Source organism: Hirundo rustica, chromosome 8 (assembly GCF_015227805.2).
Source record: "Hirundo rustica isolate bHirRus1 chromosome 8, bHirRus1.pri.v3, whole genome shotgun sequence".
NCBI lineage: Eukaryota > Metazoa > Chordata > Aves > Passeriformes > Hirundinidae > Hirundo > Hirundo rustica.
Genome location: NC_053457.1, coordinates 12,011,605 through 12,030,279, shown reverse-complemented (window position 1 = coordinate 12,030,279; position 18,675 = coordinate 12,011,605). Strand labels below are relative to the sequence as shown.

Below are 18,675 nucleotides of genomic sequence, written 5' to 3'. Positions count from 1 at the left end.
GGTTGCAGAGAAATGCTTAAAATGTGACTTGGGCTGACTGGGAAAAAAAAAAAATGCCTTCCAGCCTTCTTCTCCCTCCTTGTCCCTAGGATCCCAATGTGGGTACATTGCCATGTCTTAGGATTTTTTTCAATGAAAGAATTGAAAAGTATTGGACACATCCAGAAGGACATAAAGTCTTGCCAGCTTTGGGTGTGTGGGAGTATTTATAAGTATTTTAAGGCGAGGTCGGTCACATTCTGTGCTCAGAGACACTCTTGCCATGTCTAGTCCTCTTCAAAGAATAGAAAAACAAAAATGGGACTGGGTAGCAGCAAGCTAAATATCTCTGAACTGATTTTTTTCACTTGCTTCCTTAGGGAAACCCTTTGGGCTAGCTGTAATTGAAATTTCTCTTATTTTTAAATCTGTATTTCTGCTTTTCACAAATGTGGAAGCTGCGGCTGCTCACGTCGGTGTTGGTTTCTTAACGCAGTCGTCATTAGCAAATCAGTATTGATTTATTCCTATGGAAATAGATCAGTGCTAAAAGTAAAACGCAATCCCATTAAGAATGATACAGGTTTTGCAGATGGAGAAAAGTAGGTCAAATATTGCACCAATCATTCCAGAGAGTGTCCCTTTAAGCCAAATAAATGTGTGAATACACTTAAACTGTCAGTACGTTATTTGATTGCCATTATTCTGCATCTTTTTGCATGAGCTAGCAGAGCCCTCTATGTCTGAACAGGGATTGAGAGAAAATGTCAATTTTGGTGTATTAACCAGGCTATATTTTACACCTGGGCTGCACAGAGGGCTTCTTGGAAGGGTGTGTGCACAGTCAAGGATTTTTCCTTTCCTCTCATCGCAACAGTTGAGTTCAACTTAAGCAGGAAAGACGCATCATTGTATGCAAGGGACATTGTAGCAATGCAGCAGAGAAACACGATTTAAATCTGATCATTAAACTGCCGCAGCAAGGGGCTGCAAGAGAGACGGTGTGGATGGTCCATCTGCAAAATCTGTGCTCCTGTTGTACAAGGAGGAGGGGCGGAGGGGGAGAAAAAGCAGCTGCTTGGCTGTGCTATGAGAGGGTGAGACTGACTGTTGGCACCATCTGTAGCTGTCCTTTGTGCTTGCTGCTTTATCTGTTCATTATAGTATGATACTGAAATTCTCGTGCTTTGAGTGTAAATGAGTTGAGATACGCCTAATACTGTCAGCATAAAAAGCAGTAACTAAGTACACTAAAGATGAATAGTGTAATCTGTAAATTCATTTTGAGTTTGTTTTATCTTGCTTGAATAGCCCAGGAAGTGATGTTCTCCAGAAGCCAGCTGTACCAGATGTGTGTTGGCAGGGCATATATATTCCTCTTACCGAGCAGAGAGCAGTGGAGGTGGATGGGGCAGGAGAGATGGGAGGCTGCCCTGTGCTTTCCAGCAGAGCAGACTCCTTTGGAAGGGAGGACAGAGCCAGGTCAGAGGGGAGCTGGTAACTCCTAAGGTGGCTACAAACAGCTTTGTTTTCATTCCATGCACAAGTACCAACACAGAGAAAAAAGTGATTATTATACATGGTACATGAGTTGAAATGTCCTGGGGGAGGAAAGGTTGAACCTCTCCATAATGAGTGCTGTAATAGGGATGAGTAAATTTGCTAGGTTTTTTACCTGCAGTCTCTTAGTTTCTAAAAGCCTGAGTCCTCTCCAGATCACTTGTAGAATAAAACCATGCAGCTTATCTCGAGGACCTCTTTGTTCTTTGATGGTTTACATTTTCCCTTTATAAATCTGCGTACTGGATGTTGGTAATAATAACAACTCATTAAGATGTTTTCTTATCTTCACCTCTCCAAAGCAGTGCTCTCATTGGCATGCTCTTTTTCCAGGTGTTACACCGCTTTTTTTTCCAAGCAGGTTTGGCTTTTGTTTGCAGATTCATGCCCTCAGATCCATTGGGTTGTCGCTTTTTATCTTACTTGTCGAGTGCACATAGGTGTGCAGAAGGAGCAACTCCCTTCTCCCATCATAGCCTGGTGTAAGATGGATGATTCCGTAGTAATTACACTCGGCCGTGGAAGTGCTCAGCATCCACTATTACTCATCCGCTATTACTCGGTGATGGCTGCGTTAAGTGTTCGGCAGAACACTTTGTTCGCCTTTCCCGAGCTCGAGTGGCTGTGGCGCAAGGGAAGGAGCCCTGTGAGGCAGGAATTTGTATCTCCAGGCAGCTGGAAGGGGGAGGGGGCCTTTGTCACTGGCACATTAGTAATGAAATGCCAGGGATAAAAGGTGAGTATAATTTGATCAAATGCTTGTTGACAGATTCCTTGGCTAATAGAGAAGCAGCCTAGACTGACACTCGTTGCTGGAACATTTCACAGAGCTCGAGGGAATGCTTTTTGTAGGCTACGTGTGAGGCTGACGATTTCCGAGTGACCATATTTAGTTGCATAAGGAAACTGTGTCCCCTTTTTGTCACAGCCGAGCTCCAAAATGCCTCCCTAAACACCGCTCTTGACCTTCTGCTTGATGAGTGCAATAAAATCACTACCTCTTCTTTGTCCAAATGCAATAAAATTATTACCTCTTCTGTGTCCAAATGTGTCATGAATTCACAGCAATGGCCCAGGCCATAAGTATTTTTCTTGTGTGGCCGTTTAACTTGAGAAGATCCAATTGTACTGAAAAACCATACCTGTGTGTGGTTTTGGTAGAGCAGGTCCCTTCTTCTCCCCCACAAATTTGACTTTACAGTTAGTCACTTTGGAATTTGTTCTGTGTTAACAGTTCGTGTGAGTAGCTACTGGGAAAAGAAGGTGGTGTACCCTGAAATGATAGTTAGCTACTGCTTATGTTATTTGGTGAAAAGACAACCATTAGAAAATTAAGACATGAAAACAGAAGCCTCAGTTTTACAGGATTCTGCACTTGTCTCTTTTAAACGAGCAAGCCTGAAATTAAATCTAGAGCTCTTACTACTCTAAACCTCTGTGGCAGCTTGGGTTTTCAGTAGTCTTCTGGTTCTCACCCACCCATATAATCTGTTGATTTTTGTTCCGTTTGCAACACCTCAGGAAGGCACTTAGTTAAAAATTAAACATGAAGCATTTTTTTGTTCCGAGGGTTTCGTAAAGCATCCTTTAAAGAAGAAAAAAGCCCAAGCACTTCCACTTGAGAAATTGATTTCTTTCCACTGCAGGATTTTTCAATTAGTCTGCACTTTGTTCCAGTGAAACTCCTCACTGTGTCCTCATACCTGGCTGCCTTTTTACCAGAGCCACTTCTGATGCTGGAATTAAGTAGGCAGCTTTGAGGCTTTGAGGTGGATGTTGCTGCAGGTTTCGGTGGGGTCTTGGCTGGGTGCACTCACGGGAGCCAGGTTTCACTGCAGTCACTTTCTGGGGCTCTGCTTGCTGCAGAGTAGGTGGTTTCTGTAGCAGGTCCTGGTCTTTTCTGAGAGTGAGTGTATAAGGGAGAGGTCACATTTTCAGGAATAATGACCCCTTTCATGGCTTTAGAAGGAGTTGGAAGCTCTTCTTCCCTCTAAGAAATCTCTACATGCTTGTAGTTCATAAGCGTGATTTTCTTGTAAGCACAGAATTACCCTCATTGACTACAAGATTAGGCACATAATGGAAATACACATTTAGGGGTTGTGCTGGGTCAGGTATAGATTTAAGTGCCTAACTTTGTATCCATACATCATTCTCCTGTTTATCTATTCAAGACTGGTAGCTTATAGCAGTTTTGGAAATTAATTCATGCACATGGGTTTCTCTCCAATTAATCTTTTGAAAAAAAAAAACCAAAAACAGCTGAACAGAAGAGAGATCTTTTTTCTTTGCTCCCCTCTGTAAATGATGTCTTCTCTGTGTTTTTATGTTTCTATTGGGGTGAAATGAATTATTCTGCATCTTACTTCACTGGTAACAACTATCCCATGTCCTGCTGTTTCATCCCTTCTTCGTCTCTGTGCTGCTCAGATAAGTTCTCTTGTGCCATTCCTGCAGAATGTTTGTAACTTGATGTGACAGTGTAGGGCACTTACAGACTCAGTTTGGTAGGATAACAGTGTGAGTGGCGGTTCATGGACAAGCTTTGCGCTCCTGGTGTTTGTTTGGCTTGTGACTCCCGTTACGGTGGCTTGCACCTGCGCTGGGCTGTGCTGGTTCCTCGGGTGTGTGCTCACTGTCGTTTGTTCTGTTTGCACAGCCCTGCTTTCATCGTGGTGTGAGGAGCTGGGACGGCTCTTGCTGCTTCGCCACCAGAAAAGCCGGCAGAACGATCCCCCCGGGAAGCTCCCCATGCAACCCCCCATGAACTCCATGAGCTCCATGAAACCCACCCTCTCTCACAGGTGAGTCTGGGCCCAGCAGCAGTGCAGTCCGGGCAGCGCGTCGTGTCGCTGACCTGTTACTTGAAATGCTAGTTGCCACTGATGGAGGGGGCGACACTGCTCAGCGCTACGGACAACAGGGTGTCTGTAATTACAGCAAACACTGAATAAACTCAGATTTTCCCTTTGCTATTGCCCCTGTAGTGCATAGCGCGCTTTGAAGAAACTTCCGTCTTCAAATCTGTGCTCAGATCAAGTGGGCTTGCTTTCAAGCTTCAAGTTATGCCCTAGAGATAAACTTGTACATCATGTCTCTCATCAGACACTTTCCTGATGTTTATTTAAATACAACTGGCTTTTCTTGACGTTGAAAACATTTCCCTGATGTTCCGTTTCAACCATCACTGGAAATGTGTTGCATGCAAAGCAGTTGTACTGTGGGTGTAGCCATAGATCAGGGGATGTCCTGCACAGTCTTTTATCAGGTGAGGATCACACAGCACTTGTGTTAATTTAGAGAAAACATGAACATTAAAGGACACTGTAAGAAGATGATGTGACTTTGATAACCAAATTATGTAGAGGAGCACTATTTGTATTTCTTGTCTGCACGGCCTAGGTCAATGCAAAAGCTGGAGATAAAGTGTAGACACAATTGAGTGGTCATTCCATGCTTTATGTTTTAGGAGATTTTTCCAAGGCTTTATTTACCTCAGTATCACATTAAAGAAATCGCAAATAGTATAAATTTGTTTTCATGTAGAGGGTTTTTGTTAGTAAAGGACTATGAGAGTGTAATGAGTCTAAATTCCTTGTACCTAAGTTAGAGAGCCTAACTAACTTGAACTTTTGTGTTTGAACGGAGCTTAGGGACATCTTTGTACCAGTGCATTTGCATATGCAAATTTGTCTGAAAACAACTTTTGGGGTTTGGGTTGGATATTTTTTCATTATTTTTGTTGCGTTTAAGGGAAAACCATACAATCACTATGCCTTTTATTTTAGCCCTTGAGAATAAATGAAGTCCTTTTTTTTAAGTATAATTAATATATCATCACTGGCTTTTCAGAGTACCTGGTTTCCTGTTTTTTAGTTGCTTATGAAATGAGTGATTGTAAACACACTTAACAAAAAAAAACCCACCAAAAATGTAATGTTTTAAAATAATTTTACACTTGGGAGAAGCTTTTCAGAAGACAAAGTGGGATTAGTGGCCAGTCTGCAGAGAATGTGGTGCAGTGTATGTGCTCTCTTAGGTGTAGTTTTGTAGTTTTTAGATGCCTGATTCTCATTTGACCTCTTAGCCTCTGTTCCTCTAGAGTCTATAAAGGAAGACTGTCTCATAGGGGCTGTGTGCTACATTACTAGATAATAGATAAGATAGGCACAACTCACTTATTTCGTGGCAATTTTCCACTGAAACTGTCACATGTCAAAAAGGAAGTACTTTCTTCCACTAAACCTAAATAGCAACATTTCCATCAGTACTGAGTCGTGCAATATTCTGCCTGTAGTGGAGCATCCTGCCCAGTATTAAGCAGTTCCTGCATATTTCTCTTGAGTATTTCCCTGGACATGTTTGACTCGAGAAAACACTGGGAGTAGTTTCTAAATTACTGCTCTTTACCTATGAGATGCCCCTCTAGAAAGAGAGTTTCTGTGGCATGACTTATATACAATGGCTGCAGCAGGTGCTTTGGGATTTGGAATATTTGCATCACTGCGTTGGTGTGTGCTCTTGTCTGTAATTTAACCATAACTGCTTAAAGTCTCTCAGGTGGTACATTAGAATGAGGCATCCTGTGGCTCTCCAACTTCTTTTTCCACCTGGAACTCTTTATTTTCATGGATGTTTTGTAATCAGTCTGTAAGACAGTAGTGAAGTATGGGGTGAAGAAGAATTGAGCTTTCTATTTGTTTTAATTAAACAAAAGAAGAAAAGCTGTTAATACAGTATTAACTACAATAAGTGATGGAGCTGTTGATGAAGCATCATTTGTATTTGCATTAGATTACATTTGGGTCAAAAGCTTAGTATTAAAGTTCACAGTATCTTATCTCTAATCCAAGGACTTTTCTGTTAATTCAAACAAAAAAAACCTATGCTTTGTATTTCCTGAAACAATTAATGTTGCTTGCTACTTCAAGTTTTGTAAAAGAACTAGGTATTAAATTAGAACAACCAAGAGCATATGCAAGAACCTTACTTAACAAAGGCAATGTAGATACATGTGAGCTGCTGATTATCATTAGACACACAATTAAATCCTTTACCGCCATCAGATAATCTTGAATACTCCACACAGAGCTTTTTCTGCTGTTCCTTTTACTAGCAATAAAATTACCCAGAACTCTAGTCAGGGACTAGAATCCTGATGTAGCTACAGAAACACAGGTGCTTAGTCTCAAAGTTGAAACAGAGCTCAGCTATTTAAAATAAATTGTGACTCAATAATGTATCACAAGAATCTAAATCTAAGGATTCATATTTAATAAACTCCGGGCACTCACACTAGAAGTAATTCAGGTCTGGCCTGGTTTTAAGGACAGTCTTTGATTTTTAAAAGTTAATTGAGCTATGAGAGAAAACTGAAGTAGACGGATCAAGGAGGGCTTTCATGGTGGTACTGTTGGTTAAATGCGCTTACAGAGAGCAGAACGTGAGCCATACAAGGATGTGCACACATGCAACAAATGCTTTCAGAGTAGGGACTGTATTGTGCTAATTTCTTTCTAAATTTAGTTTTTCATTAACAGAATGATCAAGTGTTGCATATAGAAAAAAGTACAGCTAAATACCCACTGTCTAATATAGGGCAGTTGGTTGGATTGCAGACTCCTGTGTTTTGTGAACAAGAATGAGCACTGGGTTGTCAAAAAGAATTTCCCAATCTCAGAGGGTTTTTAAGTCTCTGCAAATCTAACAGTCATCTCAAACTTGAATGTGAGATTTTTAAATTTATTTTCTCGTTAGACCTTTTTATTGATTCGTGTGAGTAAACTTTATTCCTGTATTGAAGGACCAGTGTGGGACCTTTCCGCCTCCTTAATCCTGTATAACTTCTAATTAAAGTCCTACTTAATGGATTTATGGGGAACTTATGGAGAGCTGTTAGTCTTTGGGCTAGCCCTTCTGCACAGGAGTCAAATTTCGAGCTTTCTAGCTTGCAGGGTATAATGTAATTATTTGTGCTTTAGTTTTCCAATCTGACAAACTGTCTGTAATAACAGATACTACTCAAGGTGGCTGATTTTTGAATTAATTTAAGGCCTTTGGCAAATGCTGTTTGGTGAGTACAAGTTATTGTCATTATATGCCTTCCGAGGCTTTGATGAAGTTAAGTAACTTAACGCTTTATTGGATCAAGTGGTGGACCTGTACATGTGTATCAAACTGAATGTTGGTTGAAATGGGTACAGTTCCAATCAGTCCCAGCAGGAATTGCACCCTAGTTCATTTTCACGTCAGTCTCACTCAGGCAAGCTCTGGGGGGCTTCTCATTTCTAGCACAGCTTGTAATAAAGCTTATTTGTCAACAAAACCACCTAGAAATAGACAGCTGTTAGTTGCAGATTAGTGTGTTGTCATGAGCATCTGTAGGGTTCTTACTGTCTTCGCTCTTGCTCCAAATTTTGGTCTCACGCATTAATTGCCAGCTGTCTCACAGTTAGTGACCAAAGGGTGGTAACGCCTCTATAGGGCTGTCATGATTGATGAAAAATATGAAGATAATGTTATTTTTATCACAAATTACTTGGTGCCAAAGGTTTAGGGAAAATTGAACAGTAGATGAAATGAAGCGTTAATTCAATCTTACAGTAGATGTGTTATTTATTACCATTAATGTTTTATGTTCAGGCAGTCATAAATACCTTTTAGTGGTTAGACTTGCTTTAAAAGAGTGTTGTTGGTTTTAGCTTGTTTTGTCCTTTTTTTCCTTCCAATTTAAACTTGACTAAGTGCTGAACTTAGAAGCATACATATCAGCTCTTGGAAGAGAATGGTAATTCTGTCTAAATTTTTGCTGGGTGGTGAGGACTGGCTCTTGCATTGTTAACAATCAGGAGTGAACTGGTTATAACATACCAGTACAAACAGGTCTGTGAGGGTACAGAACAGAAGTTCTGTAAAGGCTGCTGCCTTTTCAGTTCTGCATCATAGGCTGTTTTGACCAACAGGGATAGTCACTTTAAATGTCCGGATGAGGTCAGGTGCAGCATGCTTTTATGAAAACAAGCACATTGTGCATGTTTTGTACATCAGTTTGAGGCAGGGGATTGCTCCATTACGTCATGCGGCTCTGACATGCAGGGACAATCCTTGCAAAAGAGTTCATAACTCTTGAGGTAAAAGATAAAATTGTTTCAAAGCCTTTTCATCTTTCTGGTTGTGGAGTTGTGAAATAAATATAATTAGGAACTGAACAGATGGTAAATCCTAATATAAAAGAATATACCCAGTGAAGAAACCTGTATTACTTCTGATTCTGCAAGAGTAGCTTCACTGTTTTTTCTGGTTTCCTTTCTGTCAAGAGATGTTAAAATTTACCATCAGGAGAGAGTAAGGGAAGAGTTCAGAGTCAAGAAATCTTTCTGCAGAAGTGCCAGTTCTTAAAGAAAAAAAAAAGGAAAATTTCTTCAGAACAGTTTCCTTATACACTAAGCATTGCAAAGACAAAACTAATTACTAATTGCTCCAGAGTGTTGTCCCAAGAGTTGTTTGTCCATCTTGTCCTCTGAGTGAAACTACCGATACTAGTTTTATCACACACACAGGGAGGAGGTGGAAGAAAACCTGGAGCCTGCTGAAGCTAAAAGCAAATGATGAGTACCTTCTTGAAAACTCCTAAGTGTAACCATTAGCTGTTAATAATTAAATACAGAATATTTTCATGTGCAAAATCTGCATTTCATTTTAGATAAGTTTGTGGTCAGTTCTTGTGGTAACAGGAAACAATAATGGGCAACTTGTTTTCAAATATATATTCTTTATATGCTTGGTAAAAGGTGTAGGAGGAGGATCATCTTTTCTTGTACAGTACCTCTACACAGATGTGGAAACAGGTCTTCTGTACTGATTGATGAGTCAAAATGAGTGCTGTTTTAATAAGTCTAATATGTAGCAGGTCTACTATAATTTTGTGGGGTTGTTTTTTCTGCTAAGTATGTTGAAGTGGCTATATACCCTCTGTTTTTCCTGTAGATGTTGTAGTCTTATGGTTTTAGTTTGTGATTTTTTTTTTTTTTCCATTTAGAAATGTTGGTTGATATTTTTATAAATAAACACTAGGCAAATATTTAATGTGGGTCTGCTGACTGAGGCAAAACCTGATCTTCTCAGCCTTTGTACTATCTATGTTAGTTTTTAAAATATGGCAACACCTTGGAATAGACAGGTATCATTCTCATGTCCGGCCGTACTGAGCAGCTAATACCGGAGAATGTCTGGTCAATTGTGATTCATGCTTAGCCATTATCACAGGGGTATCATCCCGCTTTGCATGAGGTCTGCTCTCAAAAGCAGATGATATATGCTGAGTCTACATTATTTTCCTCTTCAAGCACATTGGGAAGGCGCCTTCTGTCCCCTCTCAATGAAACCAACTGATTTCTGGTGACAGTGGGGTTAAAAATCATTTAACTGTGGCAGCACTCCCGGTTTTTAACCATTTTGACTGTCAGCAGGATAATCGTGCTGTGGCACTGAACGCTGTACTTTGCCTAGCCCTTTGTTGCAAAACTCGTTTACTGGATTGAACACCTCTGGATAGGGAACATCAGAAGTAAGTCAGAGCCCTTCAGCCTGTGCCCATCAGGTGCCCCTGGGAGGTTTAGCAGTGCTTTCCGGGCACAGGGGGCTGGGGAGGGCCAGCCGGAGGCTCAGCTCGGGGTGAGTGCGGTGTGAGAAGCTGTTCTGTGGTACCCACGCTGTGAGCATCGCGCTCCAGCCTGCCTGCCAGGAGGTGACATGGCTTCTGAGCAGGGAGAGGGCTGTATTACAGCCTGGCACGTAAAAATCACTGGCATCAATGATGGCAAATACCTTGTCCTTTTAAATGATTGTTTGGATAATTTGGCAGCAGGATCACAGATGTATATGTTGTCTAAGACTTGATATTTTTCTTGATGCCTTTTCTTTACGTGTATCTGTTATTCATTCACTTAGATGAAAATGTCACCCTCCACAGGATTTCTCTGTAAATAGATTACAAAAGGAGTGAATTCCCGGTGCTCGATTTTATCATTTGTTGTATTCCTGCTACTCCCGTACACTTGGATTCTCGAGTCTCTCAGAATCGCGGTGAGGAGAAAAGGAAATAGTCATTACTATTTGCAGTGGTGGAGGGCTTTTCTAATGGTTTCCTAAAAAAAAAAAAAAAAAAGGGTTAGCAATTCGAGCTAAGACACTCCCGGCTGGTTTTCGCTAGAAATGACAACAAAGCCTGCTCGGCAGACAGAGCACATCAGCGACCGGGGCAGACGGGTCGGTGACATTAATTAGATACTGGCAGTGCCTTTAGCAGGATTCGGTGGTTTCTTCCCGTGAAAGGGCTGTTCCGGGGATAAGGAGCAGCGCACCAGCCGGGGCACCGTCTCGAATGTCCTCGTCTGCACCAAGCTGGGAATGCGGGGAAGGTACCACAGCCTGTTCGTGCTCTCAGTTCCCACTTAACGCGTCAGGGGAGATGCGATGTGACGGTTTGTTTGCCCGTGTCCCTGTGTCACCAACAGCATTTCCAAACTACTCTGACAGGCAGGCAGAGCGCGGAGACGGCTCGGGGAGACCTTTCTCTCTTCCGTCCCTCCCCGGCCAGGTCACTTGCCCGGGCTGCCCCTGCCCTGCCCTGCCCTGCCCTCGGTCCCCGCTCCGGGCGCTCCCGCCGGTCCCGGCCCGGCCGCTGCCCGCGGGGGCTCGGCGGGGCTGTCCCTGCTCCGCGGGCAGCCCCGGAGCCCCCAGCCCGGCTCGCTTCCCGTGAGTTGCGGCGGTGCTGTGCTGCCCCCTCCTCCCTCTCTCCCTCCCTTCCCGCCGTGCCTCTCGAAGAAAGCGGCTTTTTTTTCTGTTGTCGGGGAGCGTAAATCAGCTTCATCTAAAATCTCGGAAGTGCAAGTCCATCACATCTTCCTCCGAGCCGCCTGCTACACCTTGCGTGAGTCAGACTGCAGAGCTCCCGGTGCCCTTCTCGCTGTGCGGGGCTGCTCGTGTTTCCCCCTGTCTCAGAGGCAAAAGCAGAAGTGGAATCTGCTCACGCTCTCAGCGGTTCCTTCCCCGGTTGTTGTAGCAGTCGCTGACCTCCAGGCACTATGAATAAACAGCAAAGCTGGGAACAAAAGGAGTCTTCTGGCTGCCATTATCTCACATTAACATAGCAGACGCGCTGCGGTGTGAACAATGCGAGTCTCATTCGCCGATAATCAGCGAGTACCCAGGCATTTGGATTACCAAGGCAACAGGCAATGGTAGAATACTGGGTGGGTGTGTTTTTTATTGTAAAGGAGCAGTCGGATATGGAAACCCAGGTATATTGATAAAGCAGAGCAGAAGGAATGCCTGGTGGCAGGGGGGGACTGAGGGCTCGGGGGTTGCATTCCGACACACGTGAGATAAATAAGACATGGATGAAGCAGGTCTGTGCTGTGAGATGCAATAAAGATTAAACTGCATTTGTCAAGCTGAAAACGATCATAAGATAATTTCAGCATTTTGGAAAAGGTAACAGGTGGCATGTTAATAGCAGGGCTGTTACCGGTGGATTTTGTAACTGTAATCTGGGCTGTAGTAATGCATTGCATGGTCTACTTGTGTGACAATAGAGCTGGGTGTGATGGTTTAATTTTTTTTTCCTTTTATCAGATGGATGCTGTAGTTCCCATGTCAGACGATGTAGCCCCTTCTGCTTCTTAGAGGCAGGAGTGGGTCTCAGTAGCATTTTTGTTTCTTACCTGCATAGCTGTGATCGTTTATTCCACATGGACAGAAATAAGTTGTGTTATCTCTGTATCTTTGCGTGTGCACACACGTGTGCGTGGACATACATGAAATCTGTAATGAAGCAGGACTGTGTGTGCATGCAGGGGAGATGTGGGGTTTTGCAGGTTCAAAAACTTCTGATTTGATCTAATTATTTGGCCTAATGCATTTTTCCAATTTCAGGAGTTAAATCAGATGCAGTAACTCTTGCTGAGCAGCATGAGACTTGCAGGCATGGCTCTAAGTGATGACACTGAGTGTAGTGAGGCGCCAGGAAGCACAGCAGCGAGCGTGTCACAGCCTGATCTGTAGCAACCCAGTGTGAAATGGAAGGCAGCATTCCCGCCTTGTGCAGTCATAAGTCATGCAGGCCTCACAGGCCTTGTCACAAATATAAAGAAAAAGTTCAGGGCTTTCAGCTTCCAGAGGTACTTTGTATCACCTGCTGAACTGTCAGCTCGATTTTGCTGTCTCAGGCTCCATGCACCTGTATGGTGCATATGTGTGTGGCTGCATGAATGGTTATTATAAATGTGTGTGTGGATATTTAAAAGAGCAGAGGCAGGGGGTGATAGCCACCTGCTAGCAGCAGGGGCCATCCAAACCACTGAGCTGATAAATGGCTTGTTGCCTTCACCTTTTGACTGCTTCACCTGCATCTGCTCACCTAGAAGGGATTCAGAGTGCTTCTGTGTTCTCATACCGTTTGCCAGAAGGAAGCCTCCTTCTTTTTACAGTGAATTATGAAATTTCCAACTGCTTTCAATTTTCCTTTCCATGGTACAGGCAACATCCAGTACTGAAATAACAGTTGAGGTAATTCTTTCTGGATAGGCAAGGACTAGGTATGGATCAGCTGTGCATTTGGAGTTGAGAGAATCACAGCTTTCCAAAGGATTAGAGAACATACTCATCTAGTTGGAAAGAGTGGAGGGAATCAACAGACTTGAGAAATCATGACGGGATATATTTGAGAACTGTGTATTTTCTTTGTAAAATCTGGATGTTTGTAGTCACATCATTAAGAAGCAGAGGAAAATAAAGTCTTGCAGGATACTTCCAAACTGGCTTTTTTCATTTTAACATGACGTAAAAACACCCAGTGATTTGGACAGGATTGTGTTTTAGGTGTTAGCTTAGTGAAATGCAGGATGGTGCTTTAATTTATGCCACTACAATTTAAATGTCTACAAATAATGATGCAAAATAGAGGAATGTATTTGAGGAAGGTGTGAATTGCATAGATGGCATCAGTCAAAAGGTAATTCTTGCTAGCCATCCAAAGTCAGTTATTAGTATATAGACTGACTACACCACCCTCTTGCTTTCCTCATCTTGAATGTAAAAAGTTTAGGGTACCTGCACACAGCATCAGCTTTTAGTTTGGTTCAGTACACCGTGTGTGAAGTACAGAGTACTTACTCTTTGTTTCCTTTACGTCATCGTATATCCTTGCTGACTGTGAGTGGTGTTCATGTTCTTGCCACATCGGTGTCTCCTGGCTCTGCCACGTTCCTCTGTGTGAACAGATGACAAAATTGCATAGAGTGGTTTACAGAGCCTATGGAAAACACGGCACAAAAGGTCAGGGGATAACTTGCTTAAATTCTGTGGTTAGTTTTTTTTAACCTAGTAATGTGTTTATAGTAACTGGCACCTAGACTATAAAGGAATGGTAGGTGTACAAGGTGAAACACGTCGGCCAAGCGCTCTAGGTGTATGAAGATGGTGCACGTATCTCAGGTGGGGACGTGCTGGTTTTGTTTCTTTGAAAAAGAATCTCAATGAAAAATGACAAGTCAGTTGTTTCCTTCTAAATATCTAGTGGCTTTCACAAAGAAAATAAAAGCAGATCTCCAAAATGTTTTTGATTGGCAGTAAGCAAAAACAAATTCTTGCTTTCAGTTGTCACAGTGGGGTTTTCTTGAATTAATACTCAAGCTGGGGATGTTTTCAGTGGAACCACAAGGAAAAAAGAAATCATTTGATCTGTAATTTCTGAATAGGTTGTCAGGGATTCTTAGCTTATTGAGTTGTTAGGTTTGCATGGTGCAGTGCAAATACTCAATTTGAACTGCCTTTTCAGTATGAAATACTAAAATGCTCCAGAAAGGACTTAAGCTACTTTGTTTCCCAATCTTTTTCCCCAGTTTCTAGTGTTAGATGCATGGTGGTACCCTGATCAAGAAGGCTTGCAGACTGAATCCATATTAATAAATAAAGCTACATGAGTGGTGTTCTCTCAAGAATCCAAGTAAAACAAAAACTCAATCTGAATGGAAGAAGCTGAGCTGCCTAACATGTGAGACAACCCATACATGAAACTCATGTCTTGGTGCTTCAGTTATCTGGGGCTTTCTTGCCTGTTTTGATTGTGGGAATTGTGATGCTTTTCCACAGCAGATGCATCAGGTTGTAGGGGGGGGAAGAGGGGAGCAAGGATCCTTGTTTGGAAATTGTTATGGTTTCGTTTGTATTAAGGTACCGTCACCTAGAGGCTCCAACCAAGAGTACAGGCAAGGGGTGCTGAGCACCCTGAGCACACATCTGCCCAGAGGCAGAGCAAGGTGCAGACACAGAGAGCTGCCATCAGGCAGGAGCAGATCAGCAGTGCCAGTTTTGGGTTGTATTTTGTCTGTTCTGATTTTTGGCCATGTGATATTGCAAAAACGTATTTGGCCTGTGTCGTTCTCTGACACCTCACACCTTGTCATGAGATGCTCTCGTCTCAAGGTGTCCGTGGGTGACAAAAGAAGATGTGGGAGAAATGACAGTCAGTGTTCCAGTGGCAATTGCCTGCTCATCTTGGTGTCAACTGAGAAAGTTAGGATGGAGTTGGTAGATTTAAAGGTCTGTGTGAATTCTGTGTGTCAGCTACCCTTCAGGTGGGATGGCCGCCCTTCAGAGATGTTAAAGACCCGGCAAAGCTGGCTTGAAGGTAAGCAGCAGAAAGCAGCCACTGAAGGCCCAGTTGTGGGAAACTTGATTGTCAGTGGTTGGACTGAGAAGGCTTTTTTGGAAAGTCAGCATCTGGTGCAGTAGTTGGTAGATTCACAGTGTTTAAAACAGAGGTAGATGCTGTATGAAGGTAGTATTTTAGACACCTGGCCCTCTCAGCAAGCCATGTGGAAAATCACCAGGAATGTGTAATTCCAGTTTTCACCCTCCTCCACAATATGCAAAGTGCCAATGCTCTAGGGATACGTGCTTCACTAAACTATCTGAATTTGTTCTTCCTCAAGGAATGAGGACATGTAAAAGGTATCAGATACATATACAGTTGCTTTAGTGACAACATAAACATACTTAAAACACAGCAAATAATGCCACAAATAATGTACAAACTACAATAATTCACTTGTATTAACTTATTCTACAAAGGTCCCTTGTTATTAAGCAATTTTTATTAGAATTAACTATCAGTCTCTGTCTGATATGAAGTCTGTAACTTTTCCTAGAGACTGGATATCTGCCTAGTAAGGGATTAAGAGAAGCTTTTTAGACCTAACTACCAATGTATTTCTTCAACATGAGTGTTATATTACTGGTAGGTTCAGTACACTTGCCAGTAGCTAAGAAATCCTTCCTCATTGCTTGATTGCAGTTTTGCTACATCAGAGCAGGGAAACATTACTCTGGGAAGTAATTACCCTCCTTCTCTTCCTCTTTGCTCTGTGGCTTCCTCCACTGCTTGGCCTTTAATGCTGACCAGTAGTATGTATAGGTTCATTAGCACTATTGTAAATTTAGTCAATACTCTTTTAGTGGGCTCCAGCTGAGCCCAAACTGACTCACTGCCCTCCAGGGTGCAGTGAGAGGCTTAATTACCCTTGTACAGTTCAACAGGAACAATGTCATGGGCAGCATTTCGCTTTGGCTGAAGAGGTTGAAGCTTCTTGCTTTATTGGCTGCCATCTTCAAGTTTAAAGAAAGGGATTTCAGGATAATTCACAGCTCTGTATAATAACAGGGGAAAACCACTGCTCTTTGCAAATGAGAATTGGATTGGTCACGTTTCATTACGGTACTTACATGGATTTTCCTTTGATGGTGGGAATATTCCTTTGGGTAGTTTTAAGGACAGAAATGGGAGTTGAAAGAGCAGAGTGGAGGGACAAGTAATCCTCTAGTTGAGCGGCACGAGTTTCAGCATCTCCTACCGCTTGAAACCAAGGAAGTCTTCATGTGAATGGAGAAAGGGTGGGTCTTGTGTCCAGTATGGCACAAGATGTACTCAGACATGCATGTAATTGGTGGTGGGCCACAGTGAGTGCTGGGGAGTGCAAACTGTGAGATTGCCTTGGATTTCTCATGGGGTAACTTAGGTGAAACTTAAGCAATGAGGTTCAGTACAGTAAGGGCTATTTAAGTTCATGTTCTGCAAGGCACATCTATAGGTATTTCAGTGTTGCTATAATTTCTGTTATTAATAATGTTTGAGATTTAACACTAGGTCCTGTGTTGGATAATGTGGTAGTCATGTGGTTCAATGTGCACAATTAACATCTCTCAACAAATCTGTAGCTGGTCTCTTTTTCTGGCTTTTTTGTGTGGTGCTGGAGGCTTTATTATTTGTCAACAGTATGGTTTCTTGAGGTGTCACCCATTTTAACTGTGTTACAGTAAAAATTGAGTGATTTACTCTGTATGTATAATTAGGATGAAGTGATTATATAGTCTTTAAGAACCCAGTGTAGCCTTCCACTGAACAAATGATCTGACTACCACTAAAAACTGGAGGAATGGTATATGAAATCCCTTCTGCATACTGTAAAGGAGGGAAGAGGGTGAGAGAAACATGCTTAGGAGGCAAAGAAAGTGAAGTAATAATTATAACTTCTTAACAGCAGGCTGAAGCATTGCTTGCTCAGAGTTGGAGTGTGTTTACAAACTGTACGGCATATTTGCATTAGAAGAATCTTTAGCGACTCTGTGGTTTGATTCCTGCCTGTCATTACACTTCTTATTTACTCATACACTTGCAAAATATTTGCCTTGCTCCTCAGGTTTATTACCTGTCCACAGCACATCAGTGGGGAATAGAGAGAAATGTCTGCAGTGAGTCCTTTCACTGCTTATGTCATGGAGAGAGCTTCTTTGTAGTCACTGAAGCACATGAACACTCATATGTGCCATAAATATCCAAACAAATCAGAGAGCAGACATCATCAGAAACAGTCAGAGAAGGAAGTAAAGTAGGAGGCATCATTCAGAGCAGGATAAAAGAGGAAATCTTAATAGCAGTCACAAATTCTGGGTTAGTCATCATTTGTCTCCATGCTGGTGGAGGGACTCGCATTGCGTCACTTGCAAATGTTAGTCACTGAAGCCATTGTCTGAGCCTCTGAGTGAGAGGGGCAAGATTCTAAGAGAAAATATTTTAAAGAAACATGGGCTAGCAGGACTCAGTGACTGCAAGGTGTTCAGTATGCCCTTATTCATGCACTGGTTTATATGGGTGCTGTCAATGTAAACATGATGTGTCAGGCATCTTAGCAATTTTCCAGTCATTTTCTCCATTTATTTGTTAGGGGAAATTATTCTTTTCTCTAATTTAATTTTTTCTGTGATTTTATTCCTTGATTGAATATGGGTATTTTGAAGCAAATAGGTGAGTTCAAATTCACAGTTATGTTCTAATACATTGCTGGGGTGCTGGCAGAGCATTGTGGAATTTGTTTGAAATTTCCTAGCTGTTTGTGAAATGTATTCACTGCTTCATTTACCCAGTTGCTGCTGCTGTTATTACATTATTTGTTACTTGGGACAGAGGCAGTTTTTATCACTCACGTGCACTCTTTATGCAGAGCAATTCCTGTTCTTAAATGATTCACACTTGGCATTGTGAACAGGCTAAAGAATGAGCACAGAGGTAGTCCTTGATTTTGGCTCACAGCACAAAAGGAAGGAGTGATCCAAGCCTGGAGCACCGTCTGGGGTCACGGGAGAGCGAGCCGGCTTTGGAGTGCGTTGGTAGAGTGCATGTAGAGCCTGTATAGATTCTTTAGGCAAGTTAACCCTGGACAGAATTTTAGTGATAGCTGGTAGTTAAGACAAAAACGCAGTTCTTGATATAAAATACAAATCAGTGGTGTTTGAAAATGAAGGAGCAATGTGTGTCTGTTAAATGGTAATTGTGTATGTTTTTATATATCTGTATCTAGATGAGGAAAGATCACCTGAGTGTATATGTATATATATATATATATATATGCAAATAGAAATCTAATTTACAAGTTAATAGTACACAAATGAGCAGATTTCAAGTGGAATGTATTTTATGGTCATAGGATTGATAGTTACTATCACTGGATTGAAGATATTTCATTAATTACACTAAGTGCATACCTATCCTGGGCTCATTCTGAAACCACCTTCTGCTTT

At 42.0% G+C, this 18,675-nt stretch overlaps 1 protein-coding gene across 15 annotated transcripts in view; it reads left to right on the top strand.

Moving 5' to 3' along the window:
- ZMIZ1 (zinc finger MIZ-type containing 1) overlaps positions 1-18,675 on the top strand; it is a 346,350-nt gene that overhangs the window by 290,765 nt on the left and 36,910 nt on the right. For 14 of the 15 annotated variants that reach the window (XM_040070534.2, XM_040070533.2, XM_040070545.2 and 11 more), the window contains one exon: positions 4,199-4,343. In XM_040070534.2, coding sequence (XP_039926468.1) covers positions 4,199-4,343 — 145 coding nt within the window. Of the gene's footprint in view, positions 1-4,198; positions 4,344-11,591; positions 11,793-18,675 lie in introns of those variants that run through there. The other variant, XM_040070552.2, reaches the window with a different exon arrangement.